The following is a 15,000-nucleotide window of genomic DNA, read 5'->3' on the forward strand; positions in this document are numbered from 1 at the left end:
AAAATGAGTGCATCTAAATTTATGAAAACCACTGTATATATATATATATATATATATATATATATATATATATATATATATATATATATATATATATATATATATATATATATATATATATATATATATATATATATATATATTGAATACTAAGATTATTGTATGAATTTATACAGGAAAACCTTTTATTCTAGTATACTTTATGGTACTTTTGTAATTTTTGGTAAAATGGTTCTATACATGTAATAATTGTTTTTTAAGATAAATAATATGAAAAGTTAAAAACGAACATCAAATCGACAGGCATGGAGTGAAAGAGCCATGCCACAAGCAATTCTCTCCGAAATAAATGATGGTCAAGAATATAAAAAGGCTGCCAAAGTATATAGTTTACCACAAACTACCTTTAAAAGGCTGTATACTGTCACTGACTGTATACTGTTTAACCACTTCTGATTATATATAAATATAAAATAGACTTTATTTAACCACTTAAAGAGGTACTCGATGATAAGTCTTCTCAGACTTCTACGAGTTTTTTTTATGATAAGAAGAGTAAAATTTTTTTTAAAGTTTTTTTAAAAAAAAAGGCTTGAGAAAAGAGTCAAATGATTAATTATTTATTTACAGTATAGGTATAATATATTTAAAAAATCATCGATATTATTACTCTTTGACAACCTGTATTATAGCCTAACACAAATTTATTAAATGTTTTAAATATGTTATAAATTTTTTCTTATTAAGTTTGAAGTGGTTAAATTAGTACTTTAGTATTTTAGCTCCAAGTAATTTTAAAACAGTATTTACCCCAGAGGAAGAAAATGAACTTGTAATGCACATTTAGTAATAGGTACATGACACCCATGATAATCTTTCCTTGTAAACGAATGAAGCCAGAACTAATGGATTGCTCCATTAGGGGTCATCCATAAATGATGTCAGTAAATATAGGGGGGGGGGGGGAGTGCTGGAAAGTTTGACACTAATTGACAATGGGGAGGGGGGTGTTGAGGCCAAAATGATGTCAATTTGAATTATTTTTTTAGTTTTAATGAGCAGATTTTAACGGTATTTACATCTACTAAATGGCATAGAAATGATGTTTTGTTTGTGGGAAATTAATAATAAATGCGGGGAATTTAATATTATATTTTATTAAGATATTTATAATATAACATTATAAATTAGTATAATAAGTTTCCCAGAGACATTAAATAAATAACAACTACTAACGTAAAATAAAAATTACTATCGTTTTATTAATATATTACCATTTGACTGCGAATCAAATTAAGTTAGAAATATTAACTCTTTGTATATAAAATTTACAATTGTTATTCGCTCCCTAGCGGATTATAAAATGTGGTTCAAAGTACACTCATAAAAGTAAACTCATAAATTTGTCATTTTTTAAAATTAAATTGTCGTTATTTCAAATACGAAACTCTAATTGCTCTCTAGCTGATTGTAAAACGTGATGCAATGCAAACACATAAAGCCTATTGAAAATTCGAAAAGCTAATTTCTCCCTAGCAGGTTAAAGAAACTCTTTTAAAAAGCTTGCGTTGACGATGAGCAAAATCATTATTCTGATTGTAATGTAAACAATACTAATCAATCAATATTAAAATATGGATAAAACCGCATTACTTAACTTATTGATGGTCTCGTATGGAAATGCTCATCCCGATAAAAAAAAAGGCTAATATCCAGAAAGAAGTCCATAGTATATGGAATTCATTAAAAGAAGAGAAACTGGTGCATAAGGATCTTGAATCAAGAGAAATGAAATTATTAAATTTATTTAATGAAAAGGCTATGAAGTTCAAAAGTAAGCAATTATCATTTTGGGTCAATACTCCAAAACAGTCTGCCCCACGTATACTCAACTTGAATTTGACAAGAATTCTTCACAGTTTGTTGAGCCCACCAATAATCGACCTGTTATTGATGATCAACAAAGTGCATTAACTTTGAGTTTGTTGACCACGAAAAATCAAAAAAATGCAAGAACAGTGGCTCAAGATCGACTCAATTCTGAGATTGCATCTTTAAATTGTGAAGTTGCTGGACTGAAGACTAGAAAGAGAAGTGGATTCATTGCTGAAGCTGAAGAGGATGATTTGAAAAAGAAAAAGAAGAAACTAGCTCATCTATGTAAAGAACTGGCCAAAAAAAGTATGATCAAGCTCAACAGAAGAAAACTAGAGAACTGAAAAAGCTAGAAAAGAGGAAACCTGCTTGGAGCATCCAGAAGTCAAAGAAAAACTAAAAACCAGAAAGAAACCTGGTCGACCGTCATTAGAAGTAGATCAACCTCTTCTTTTGAAGGAGGTTATGGATATTGCTTTCCATGGTTTGTCCGCTGATGAAAGACGTCGGTCAGAGATTCTTCGGGTAATGATAGCTTAGCTATGTTTGTTAATATTGTATTTGTTAGAATTTTACTCTTAATTAGTACTTGCACTATTATAAATATCCTTGAAATGTTAACAACTAATTTCAAGATTTGATTTGAATATAATTTACGAAATAAATACCGTTTTCTGTAAAAAAGTTAATTATATCCAAATATATTTCTTTATTATTTAGAGCATTAAAACTCTCAACGAATTGACATCCGAGATGAACAAAATTGGATTTGCAATCAGCAAGAGCGTCCTCTATACTCGTCTACTTCCGAGAAGTTACGGAATATTAGAAGGCAAAAGGCATGTCAAAACAGTCCCTGTTAGATTGATCAGTCCTCAGAATGAATCTCATTTAAAACATGTTGACGGACTCTTTTGCAGTTCAACTATAAAACATGTGGAAGAAGTTTGTTCTATTTTAGGGCCAGATGAAGTGTGTTTCATTAGCCAAGACGGCAAGGCTAGAGTGCCAATTGGAATCACAGCAGCCAAAAAACAGGCGCCGTTGTTGATGCATTTGGAGTACCGGGTAACTCTCCCGGACCACGACTGGGTCGTGACTGCTAAACACAAGCTTATACCATCTGTATACGCTGGAATTACGATCAAAAAAGATGGTCTCGGAAAAACAGATGTTGTTATTTATTATGGACCTACCTACATTGCTGTTCGATCAGGAAAACACGCATCCTCGACCGCCTTCGCTCATGGATTAGAAATTCAGCGGCTCTTGGATATCAAAGAATTCAACTCTATTACCAGAGATCCTCAAACTAATATGGTTAAGCCTATCGTTGTGTTTAGCGTCGATGGAGGACCCGACGAAAATCCCAGATACCAGAAAGTAATTGAAATCGGGATTCGCCATTTCTTGAAGAATAACCTTGACGCTCTTTCCATCATGACGAACGCTCCAGACCGCAGTACATTCAACAGAGCGACGAATGGCACCTCTAAGTAAAGAATTATCTGGGGTGATTCTTCCGCACGAACATTACGGATATCATCTTGATTCTCAAGGTAATTACATTGACAAAAGTTAATTTGTAAAAATATTAATATAATTTTTAACCTATAATAACCAACATATCTTTTTAAATCAGGCAGGACAATAGATGAAATTTTAGAAAAACAGAACTTTGGTTTTGCTGGACAGGCTTTGGCTGATATTTTGTCTGATCTACAAATTGACGGTTATTCAACCATTGCAGAGTATATTGATCCAGACAAATCAGAGCTAGAGTCAAGTAGCCTTTTATTACAGATCAACGTTGGATTGCCGATCATCTTCGTACAAGTCAATTATTTACTTAAATTGTGAAATGTGAAAATCGTTTTTGTTGTCAGACTATTAGAAGCTCTTATTTTACTCTAATCAGAGCAAGATTTCTTCCGCCACCTGTCCCAGTCAACCAAACGAGAGACGGGCTCAAAGCAGTAGATGTCTCAGAAGGAGCAAAAGAATTGTTTCCATCATCCAGGATTCAAAGGATTTCCAATTTTGCCATATGATGCAATTTATCCATCAATCCAGTCAAGCCTAGCTGATAGAATCTGTAAAAAGTGCAAAATCTACTATGCCTCTCAAGTTATGTTGAAAAAGCACGCTTCTATCCATTCTTCTGCTATAACACTCCCTCTAATCAAAAGGGTTTAACCTGTTCGTAATGCTGCCAAGCGTCAGACAGAATTTTTGACAGTCATTGCCTTGCAGAAGAGTTCGGGAACTGCTGAACGGTTAAATGAAAATAAAGTTGACGCAACGAATTTGATTGTACCTCAAGAATATGATATCCTTTTAGAGCGCGGAGAGCATTCACTACCTATTGTTTCAATCGATGATCACTTCAACAACCCATGGGAAGATTATATTAAAGGTATATAATACTATTTGCTTATTTGATTATTTAATGAGATATCGACTTTTATATAATATAATTTGATTAGATCTACTATTATATAAATGTATAATTTAGTCAGAAAAAAAATCAATGGATTTTAAGCACTTTTATTGTTTTTTAGGGGGGGGGGGGAGTACACAAAAACTGACATCATATATAATGGGGGGTTAGCCAAAAATTGATAGTTTGACAATGGGGGGAGGGGGAGTCGAAAAATTGAGAAAAAACACTGACATCATTTTTGGATGACCCCTTAGGTGCTCCACCCATTAGTTCTGAATGTCACTAAAGCGGGTTGATACAAAAAAATTTTTTTTATAATTTGGTTAAGAAAATTCAATACTCAGGGGGAAAAATATCCTTTCCAGTTCTACTTATTTTAGATGGGTATAAATTTCACACTAAAAGTATTGAATTAATTAACAGTGTGAGAGAGAATGGCGTAATTATTTTGTGTTTGCCTACTCATCGCACATATTGAATGAAGCTCTTGGATTTGGTTTTTATAAAGCCACTTGGCACTTACTATGACAGCAATATCAGGAAATAGCTGAGAATAAATCCTGGGCGTATGGTCACTTAATTTTAAATAGCTGGACTTTTTAGCTCAGCCTACCTGGAAGCTACCACAAAGACAAAGACCATAAACGGCTTTCAAAAAACAGGCATATGGCCAGTTAATAGAAATTTTTTTTCCAAAGCAGACTTTCTGGCAGCAGAAATTACTAATATTGATTTCATTGAAAGAAATCCTGTTGCTGATACATATGACATGGCTGTTACTAGCCACCTCTGTGCCGTCTCAATAGTAATATACTTGCCACAACTGACTCGAGGTTAATAGAGAAAAATAAAGTTACAAAGCTCACCGTATTTAGTTCCACATGAAAAAACAATATAGGTTTACGTAAATCTGTAGTTTGTTTGTTATGTAAAGAATACATTGATCTGACTTTCAAAAAAAGAAGCAATAATAATAAAACTGTCAATGGTACATGGCCTAAAGATAGTGCTACATTACTGGAATGAGTAAACGCAGATTTGACTTGAAATGAAAACATGGGAAACAATATGCGTGTCTATAACCGATTATGCAGATGGATGAATGACATACCTGATTTAAATGTTTTATACGCTAATCATGCTCAGCTTTTTGAGAAAAATGATTGTAAATTCTTAACTTGTCAAGATAGAAGTTAATTGTTTATCTTCCAAAAATCTTATTTCTTTTATAATCTCGGAACTCCATATACGTTCAAAAAGTGTTTTGATATGCATTCGTGATTGTATAATAAAAGAAAAAACGAATTGTCTCTTAATTTTAAAGATAAAGAACTCTACAATGCATGTATCGATTAAAGATATAGAACTCTAAGATGTATATATTGGTAAAAGAGTTGTTTACTGTCAAAAGATAAGTTGGAATTGTATACTTATTCTTACTCCATTTTAAGCATATAAAAACATAAAATCGCTATTTTTATGTTTTGATCCATCTTTTATTTGCAAAGAAATAATGTATAAAGAGATTTCGTTATAAAACATGTAAGGTACTCAGAATGTTAAAGTGTGGACAAAAGAACAACCAAAATAACAGGACTCACAGATCAATCATTTGGCTGTAGATGTATTAGTTTTTTATGCGAAAATGGCTTCCGTTTGTTTAAAATTACCATAAAGCATCAGTTATGGGGGCAAAGTGTGTTTAATGATTTATAATAAAAAGATAAATTTACCAAAATATACAACAATATTTAAGGCACACGTTAACTAAAATAAAAAATATAAATTAATTTAAATTGAATAACTATTAGAAATAACTGTTTGATAACCGAAATAATGCACAGTTTCTCATATGCCATTTCATTACGTTTATATGCAAAAGCATTACACAATCATTGTACCAGTAGCATAAAATTTAATTGTTTTTTGAAGTAAAATATATAAATTATTCTATTTCATATTCCTTAAAATTTATATAAAACAAATAAGTGTAGGCAATTTACCAGTATCCAATGGCCCATATAATATAAGCATCCAAAGGCTTTTACTTGGCATAAACTATGCTGCACTTTCCTTAAATGACTATTTATATAAAAATTACCAACTACCTTTGTAATAATAATGTACTTGAATCTGTAATTTAACAAGATTCACTGGGAGATTAGGTATATTTAGTCCATTCTGTGACTTAAGGTGTTGTCATGTCAGCGTTTATAAGGCCTAAATAATGCTTCTCTAGTAGCGTATACACTAGAAGAGAAACAATTCTTAAATGTTGTTATAATATATCATAATGATTGCTATTTATTATTTCGAGTTGTATAAGTTTATCTTTGTATTATTCCTTTTATTTTTGGGATCTTTTTGAAGGATGGTATCGACTCTTGTATTTATGACACGTGCTTACTGGTTACTATTTTTCGAAATTCGGCTAACGCAGCCTACATATAAATTTATCTTATTTATATCTATTTTTGGGGAAGAAAATTACTTGTACTGTAAAGAACTATTAAAGAAAATAATCTGATATGATATTAGAGCTTATGGTTTATGATTTCTTTTTTGATAACAACTTCTGTTTATGATTTTCAAAACTTTTGCTTATGTTATATCAACCTAAAAATCGCACACCGACGCAAGTTTTAAACGGCTACATAATAAACTTTATGACCATAATTGAAATTCTTTAATTGTTGCAAATTAAGAGCAAAAATGTTTAAACTACGAACGACAATAACATTAGTTGTAAACATGTTGTTGTGGTAATATTATTCAAAATTTAACATTTTTCTGTTGTTTATTACATCAGAGAAATTATTGTAGAATGATAAACTTTGAAAATATGTTTCCGGATCATCAATTTATCAGTTGGTTAGTATAATTTTAATTTGTTGGTTATAGACTTCATTGCGATTCATTCTTAACTCTTTTTAATTAGGTTATTAAATTTTCCGTATACAAAATTTTCAATTTAAATTTTATCAGATTACGCCCACTTTATGAACAGAATTTTTCCTAATTACGGATATTCAGAGGAAATCCAAACAAAATACTAAGCTGACGACGTCAATTTCAGAGGCTACGTCATTTTCAGAGGCTATTTTAGTCTTAGACTGTTATTTTTTGTAGTCAATGAGTATTCAAAATAAAAAAGATCAGAAAAACCGTGTCTCTTGTGTTATTGGTGCGGCTTTTCCGATAATTTTTTAAATACAATGTGTTTTAAAATGTTTCTTAAAAAATGTATAAGAAATCTGATAGGAAGCAAAAAGAAAATAACATTCTTACACTGGAGGATAAAAAAGGATATTTTTACATTGTCTTTTGGATGACGTGGTAAACTTTTTGTTTGATTGCTTAATGTTAATGTTTTTAGACGTATATAAATTTTTTCTGCATTCATTTTTTAAGATTTTCTAGTTAATTAAGTTCATATACTAGTTAATTAAGTTTGTATACATATATAACTTTTTTCTATAATCATCTTTTATTATGATTGTTTATTTATCTAGAAACAGAAGAACAAGTAAACACTCTAGTTACTTTTTCAGGCTTATGATATTTGTGAGATGTCCCAAACCCTTCTTGAAAGTTTGAGTAAAAAGAAACTTTTTTTGTTTTCTGCATTTTTACTTATCGGGATTTCAGGATTTTTTATACTTGGTGGCATAAAAGGTAAAATACTTATTTTTACATGGTCAATAACGGTATGAATACAACTGTATAAAAGTCATTATAATATTATAAAACGTCATTTTTGGTTATTTCATTTTTCTTCATATGTTATTTTAAAAAAATTAGGTTGTTTACCTTAGTTATATGAAATTAAACATAGAAAAAATGCTTGTAAATTGTTTTCAAAAAAATTTCAAACTAGTTTTTTCACTTTAATATATTTAGGTGCTGACCCTGCTACAGCCAATATACATATTGCCAACTTGTTTAAAACAAATAATTTAAAACAATATAATTTTGCTAATCCTCAAGATTGGGTTTGGTATCGAGTTAACAACCCTGCTGAAAATGATAAACAAGGTTACACTGAAGAAGATTTTATACATATACTACACTCTGGAAACAAATCTCAGAGAATTACACCTGAAAATCTTGGTAAGTTTTTTTTTTTTTTTGCATATAAAATTGCATTTATATAACTATTTTTATGATACATAATAGATTATTATAAATAGAAATAAAGTTATAGTAATTTAAAATGGTAATATGTAATCAATCAATCAAAACTCATTAGTTTTTGTATTTTAAAAATTATTAACTCAAATTGGGTAACATGCTGGCAGCTTTGATTATTTTTAAAATTTTTAGAAAAATGGCTATATTTGGAATATTAAAATATTTCAGTGAAAACTATTTTTTTTAAAACCAGTACACCAAAATATCAGAAATTGAAAGCATTAAAATAAATTTAGTGAATTTATTTTAACAAAGGTTTATCTTTTAGGGCACCTAATCTTAGTAATAAGCTATTTTATGTAATCTTATGTCTAAGATTTTTTAACCCAACTTAACAAATCACCTTAAATCCCTTTTAATTATTAAAATGCATTAAATATTAAAAAACTTTTAAATACTGAAAAACACAAATATTTAAAAATTGTGAATGTCAAAGTTTACCATGTGAGTTAGAAATGAGGAGTAGAATATTGTGTTTATATATTGTGTTTATATATTAGCAACAAACTATATATATATATATATATATATATATATATATATATATATATATATATATATATTATATATATATATATATATATATATATATATATATATATATATATATATATATATATATATATATATATATATATATACACAACCCTAAGATGTTGTCCGAAAGTTTTTTCCATATTTTGTTGACAAAAAGTAAAAATTAAAATGCAAGACCGGAATTTTTTTTTTTTATTAATTGATAGACTGCCTGCCCCAACCAAACCCTCATTCGATGTAGCAGCACTCCCTTGCGGGTCAGGCTATTTTTCAGTCGATGTAGCAGCACTCCCTTGCGAGTCAGGCTATTTGTCAGTCGACATAGCAGCACTCCCTTGCAAGTCAGGCTATAAGATAGTAGATGTAGCAACACTCCACGCATGATTTACAGTAAAAAAAAACAAAAATAAAAACATTTTATTAAAAAAAATAAAAATAAAAACATTGTTTATATTGTTAAAAACATTCAGAATGTTTTTGAAACATTCTGGTCAATTAAATTTGGGTTTTTGTGGTTTTTTTAAAAAACGATTTATTTGTAATTAAATTAATGGTTTTTACTTTCGTCCAACACGCAAATGTTGGATGAAAATCAAAAGTAATTAAAAGTGACGTATGTGTTAGCGTAAGAATCACTTTTTTCCTTCCGCTCTTCCCAAAGACAACAAACTATAGATCTATCTATATATATATGTATATGTATATATATACATATATATATGTGTATATATATATATATATATATATATATATATATATATATATATATATATATATATATATATATATATATATATATATATCTATATATATGTATATATATGTATATATATATATATATATATATATATATATATATATATATATATACATATATATATATATAGATCTATAGTTTGTTGTCTTTGGGAAGAGCGGAAGGAAAAAAGTGATTCTTACGCTAACACATACGTCACTTTTAATTACTTTTGACTTTCGTCCAACATTTGCGTATTTTAGGACCCTATATATCTATATATATATATATAGATATATAGGGTCCTAAAATACATAGGATTTAAACAATTTTTGAATAAAAAATATTTTTAGTGGTCCCCAAAACCCTTGAACATTTAATGAGTTCATAATATTATCAGAAAAAAGTTCTTTACGGTTGTATAATGTTGGGTCTCAAATGGAGTGTAATCATATGAAAATTTCAAAAATGATAATTATATTATAAAAAACTTTATTAGAAAAAAAATATCGTCAGGAAAACTTATGAAGACGCACTTTTTTCTTTTTTAGTTAATAAACTTCGTTTAAATGCTCTTAAGTCTAACATATTTGTTTTTATATAATATACAGTATTGTTTCCGTTAATAGATATATTTTCGTTTCAATTTCAATTAAGCAAGTATTTCAGTTTCAATTTTATTTTACAAGTATTTCCGTTTTATATCAGTTATTGAATTTTTTGTATTCATTTTATGTGGAATAAGAAACAAATCTCAAAGTTAATGCAACAGATTGAAAACTGAAAAGATTTTAAAATTGTAAATGTGTTTAAAATTGTAAATCCACATTGCTTATCTAATTATCAATCAAGAGAAAAATATTTAAAAGACTAAAACGACTGAAATGACATGCATCAAACAAAAATACTATATAATATAGTACTATGGTACATGTAATGTCACTACTGTGCAACGAGAAGAGTATAATGGGCAATTGTTGGCAACGTAACAATTTCTTAGGACACCAAACAAAATTTAAGTATTAAAAAATTTTATCGATTAAGATGACATCATTGACATGTTACAAACGAGAATAACCGGACATCATATCCATGTTTGCTTTAAGGAACACTCGTCGTTCCAAATTTTTTGCTGTGCGATTGTTTTTCCCTGCAGTAAGAAGACCACAGATGCTGAAAATCCTTTCAGCGTAGGCCTTGGACGCAGGAATTGAAATCAAATCAAGAGCCAAAGGTGCGAGCAGAGGAAAATCGTTCAAGTTATCACGCCAGAACAACATTGAATCTGTTGAGATGTCAGCATCGAGCTGAATTCGTCTGATGTATTTTTGGAGTTCATCAATGGCTGAAGACCGGGGTGCTTGCGTAGGTGCGACTTGGTTTTCCTCTATTCGCCGAGATAAAAATTTGAACTTTTTAGCCGGTGGTGCGACTGCTATTGAAGCATTTGACAATTCTCCGCCACTTACGGAATCATGCAGGTTTGTGCAAACTGATGGCTGAATTCAAAGATTTGCTGACATTTTTAGACGTGCTAGAACCAGGATTTTCTCTTGATCTGATACTTGCCACTCTTCCCTATAAAATATCATATATATTCATTTGAGTTATAACAATAATAATAACCTGGTATTTGAACACACGCTACACTGTCGTAACACACATTCGAAGGTGCAATCCGAGTCAACTCAATGAACAGCCCATATTTATGCCAACATCTCTCCACCTAGCACAGCCTTGAACACTACATCAAATGTAACTACACATTACACACTAACCCAGACGAGTTTCACTAATACAAGATAAAATACTAAGTATAATGTATAAAATAATAATTATAATAATAATAATAATCTGGTTTTGTGACAGTCACCGTGACATACCTTACAAAATGTAATACAAACTCAAAAGTGCGAGCCATGTGACCATGTCAGCTCAACAAACCAACCTCACCTGTTCCTGCAGGGGGCTTTCCACCTGACACAGTCACACCCACATGCCCGAAAATGCAAGCATGGCTGCAGTTTAACTGTCATGCCCTGAACAACGTTGGAGTTTAACGTCATACCCAAGACACAACGGATGAGTTTAGTGTCATTCCCAGGACAGAAATAATAACAATTCGATGTGATTTGATTTAAAATAATCGTCATAATAATGACTACTTCATTGAAACATAATCATAATAATGACTACCTCATTGAAACATAATCGTAATAATAATAATAATAATCATAATAATGACTACTTCATTGAAACATAATCATAATAATAATCTTAATAATGACTACTTCAATGAAACATAATCATAATAATAATAATAATAATCATAATAATGACTACTTCATTGAAACATAATCATAATAATAATAATAATCATAATAATAATGACTACTTCATTGAAACATAATCATAATAATAATGACTACTTCATTGAAACATAATCATAATAATAATAATCATAATAATGACTACTTCATTGAAACATACCAAGTAAAATCTGATAAACGTTAGACAAGAGAAGGTTCATAAGGATAAGTTTGAATTAGGGAACACAATTTGGATTCGAAAGCCTCAATGAAATCTTTTGAAATAATTTAAATGAAAATATGTAGGTACATAGCAAAAATAAACCTGATAAACGTTGCTCCGTTCAAATCATTCATCAATTTATATTTATTATCACCTCATATAATTTTGGTCCAGTGTGGAGTTGGATATGGCCTAAATGATGTAATGGGCTAGTGACATAGGTTGTAAACATATCAGTGGCTCAAGTTAAGCTCAGTCAAAACTTTGACTTTGATAAGCTCATTAATCATGAACAGTGAGCCTAAGTGAGGACCGTATTTACAAATTAGGTAATCATTAACAACATCCCCGATTTGGTAAGACATTTTTTGCACTACAAGGAGAAAAATCATTAGATGTCAAGTATTAGTTATGTTGATAGCAAACAAAAATAAATCACCTCTTGTGCTTCAATGGAAGAATGAATTGATGATAAGATGAATATTTTGGCAGCTTCTAGCAGTTCTTCAGTTTCTTGAGTCAACAGTGTTAGCTTTGCGACGCCTGGTGACATGAGACAACATGCAGCAGGTATTGGAGTAAATAATTGGTTCGACGGCATAATAAACATGTCAAAACGGCTTTTTATTTCTGAATACAAAATTTTTGTTATCGATTGATTCAATCCCGGATTTTCGAGGTGACACATCAAATCAAAAATGTATGACAATACATTGCAAAGAGAAGATGTGTCTGTTTGAAGAGTGTCCATGTGAATTTGGAATGGTTCCAAAATCTGTTTGATGTTTTGTAATGTAATCGTATTTCATTTCTTCAGTCACTTCTTTAATTGATGCTTGCAGGTCCAAAAATCGCTCAAGCATAGTGTATGTTGAGCTCCAGCGTGTGGGACAATCTAAGATGATCATTAGTCCACAACGTTGAATGAGTTTCTGTGTAGCAACTGAAGATTTCCTGATTGTTCGAATAACAATTCTTGCTTTGTTGACCATTTCTTTATATTCCGTGCATTTGTCGAGTGACCTCACAACGAGTTGTAGAGTATGAACAGCACATGGTAGCCGTTTCAATGAAATATTTCTTTCAAAATTAATGTCCATGTTTTCAAAATCATCTCTTAGTTCGCCATCTCCAACATCTGAGTCTGACCCATCGTCTTCATCATCTACTTGTTCCAACAAAATATCTTCATTGAGTGTTTTGATTGCTTTCTTCATGTTACTACCATTATTAGTAACAATCAACTTTTTTTTTTTCTTTCAATATTCCAATTGCGAAGGCATTCTTCAAGTTTATTTGAAATCATTTCACCAGTATGAGGATGATCGACTGTGAACAAATTCAATAGGACGTGCATCGATTTGTGCAATTTTGGATGATATAAACATACCGTTATGCCAAGATAGGAAGCAGTGTAGCTCTTTTTGGTCCAAATATAGTTATTGAATTTTGTTTAGAACAGCATGTTAAGTTTTTTTCTGGCAGGAACCATATATTTTTCATCCAGTGCTTTACCGAATTGCTTGAATGACTCTTTTTCAACAATGCTCATAGGTAATCCACAATCAATCACCATTCTGACCAGGGCATCATCCCTATTCTTAGCCTCAGTTGATTCAGCACTCCAAGTCTTTGGTTCACTCAAATAATTTTTCAAATTTGATGTAGTACTGGCTTCATGGGCAGCATTCTCTCCAAACGTACTTGCAATTGGCCTTTTGTTTTTCGACTCAGTGTGAGTAGACAACGAAGCTTCTTTCTTTACAAACTCGACATACTCTAATTTGTGGTAAGATTTCAAATGAACTTTCGCATTCGTTGAATTTCTACCAGAAAAATACGAACGCATACAGTTCCACCTTCTGTAACAACTTTGCATTCGGAAGTGTTAGAAACAATATCTTGCTTAAAATAATCCCATACAGCAGATTCCTGCTTTCGACCAGCTGCATATATTCTCTGACTTGATGTCATATTGTAAGTTATTAATTATAATGTTATTAATAATTATTGTTATTAATTGGTTTTCTGCTCGAAATTTGGAAACCATCTAATTTTTGTTTGTAGAATATATTTGCTTCTGATCGAAGTCAAACCAATATAAATCATTTGTGGTTATTATAGAATTAAACGTTTACTTGAGGTACAAATAAAAACTTAAAAAATTACACAATGATTATACGCATAGAAAATGATGACGTAGGCTACTAGAAAACGAAACCACAAAATAGTGAATATTATTAAATAATAATTTTTAAATGGACTAAAAAAAAAAGCGCCAAGTGACAAAATTTAGTTATTGAGAAAATATAAATATTTTAAGTGTAGGTGCTTTTTAGAAGGTTAAGATTTAACTTGATATTAAATGAATATATTTCCGTTATTTACAATTCTATTAATGTTCTGAAGTATTTCAGTTAACGATCCGTTTCTGTTACCACTATTTCTGTTTCCATTTTATTACCGTTTTAGCATGTATTTCCGTTTCAATTACCGTTATCATTAACGGATTTGATCTATTTCAGTTAACGGACATTTCCGTTTCCGTTAAGTAAAACAACACTGATAATATAGTTATCATTTTTAAATTTTTTATATAATTCTGCTTCATTTAAGATACTACCTGATACACAATTGAAGATCTTTTTTTTATTAATTATAGTAATTTGTTATATGTTCAAGGGAC

At 30.2% G+C, this 15,000-nt stretch overlaps 1 protein-coding gene across 1 annotated transcript in view; it reads left to right on the top strand.

Moving 5' to 3' along the window:
* The first annotated feature begins 7,449 nt into the window (after positions 1-7,449).
* Positions 7,450-15,000, top strand: part of LOC100192249 (protein wntless homolog) — a 28,901-nt gene continuing 21,350 nt past the window's right edge. Inside the window, exons 1-3 of the mRNA XM_065801505.1 lie at positions 7,450-7,654; positions 7,831-7,993; positions 8,219-8,428. Of these exons, the coding sequence (XP_065657577.1) occupies positions 7,888-7,993; positions 8,219-8,428 (316 nt within the window). The 5' untranslated portion in view covers positions 7,450-7,654; positions 7,831-7,887. The remainder of the gene's footprint in view (positions 7,655-7,830; positions 7,994-8,218; positions 8,429-15,000) is intronic.

Source organism: Hydra vulgaris, chromosome 07, assembly GCF_038396675.1.
Source record: "Hydra vulgaris chromosome 07, alternate assembly HydraT2T_AEP".
Classification (NCBI taxonomy): domain Eukaryota; kingdom Metazoa; phylum Cnidaria; class Hydrozoa; order Anthoathecata; family Hydridae; genus Hydra; species Hydra vulgaris.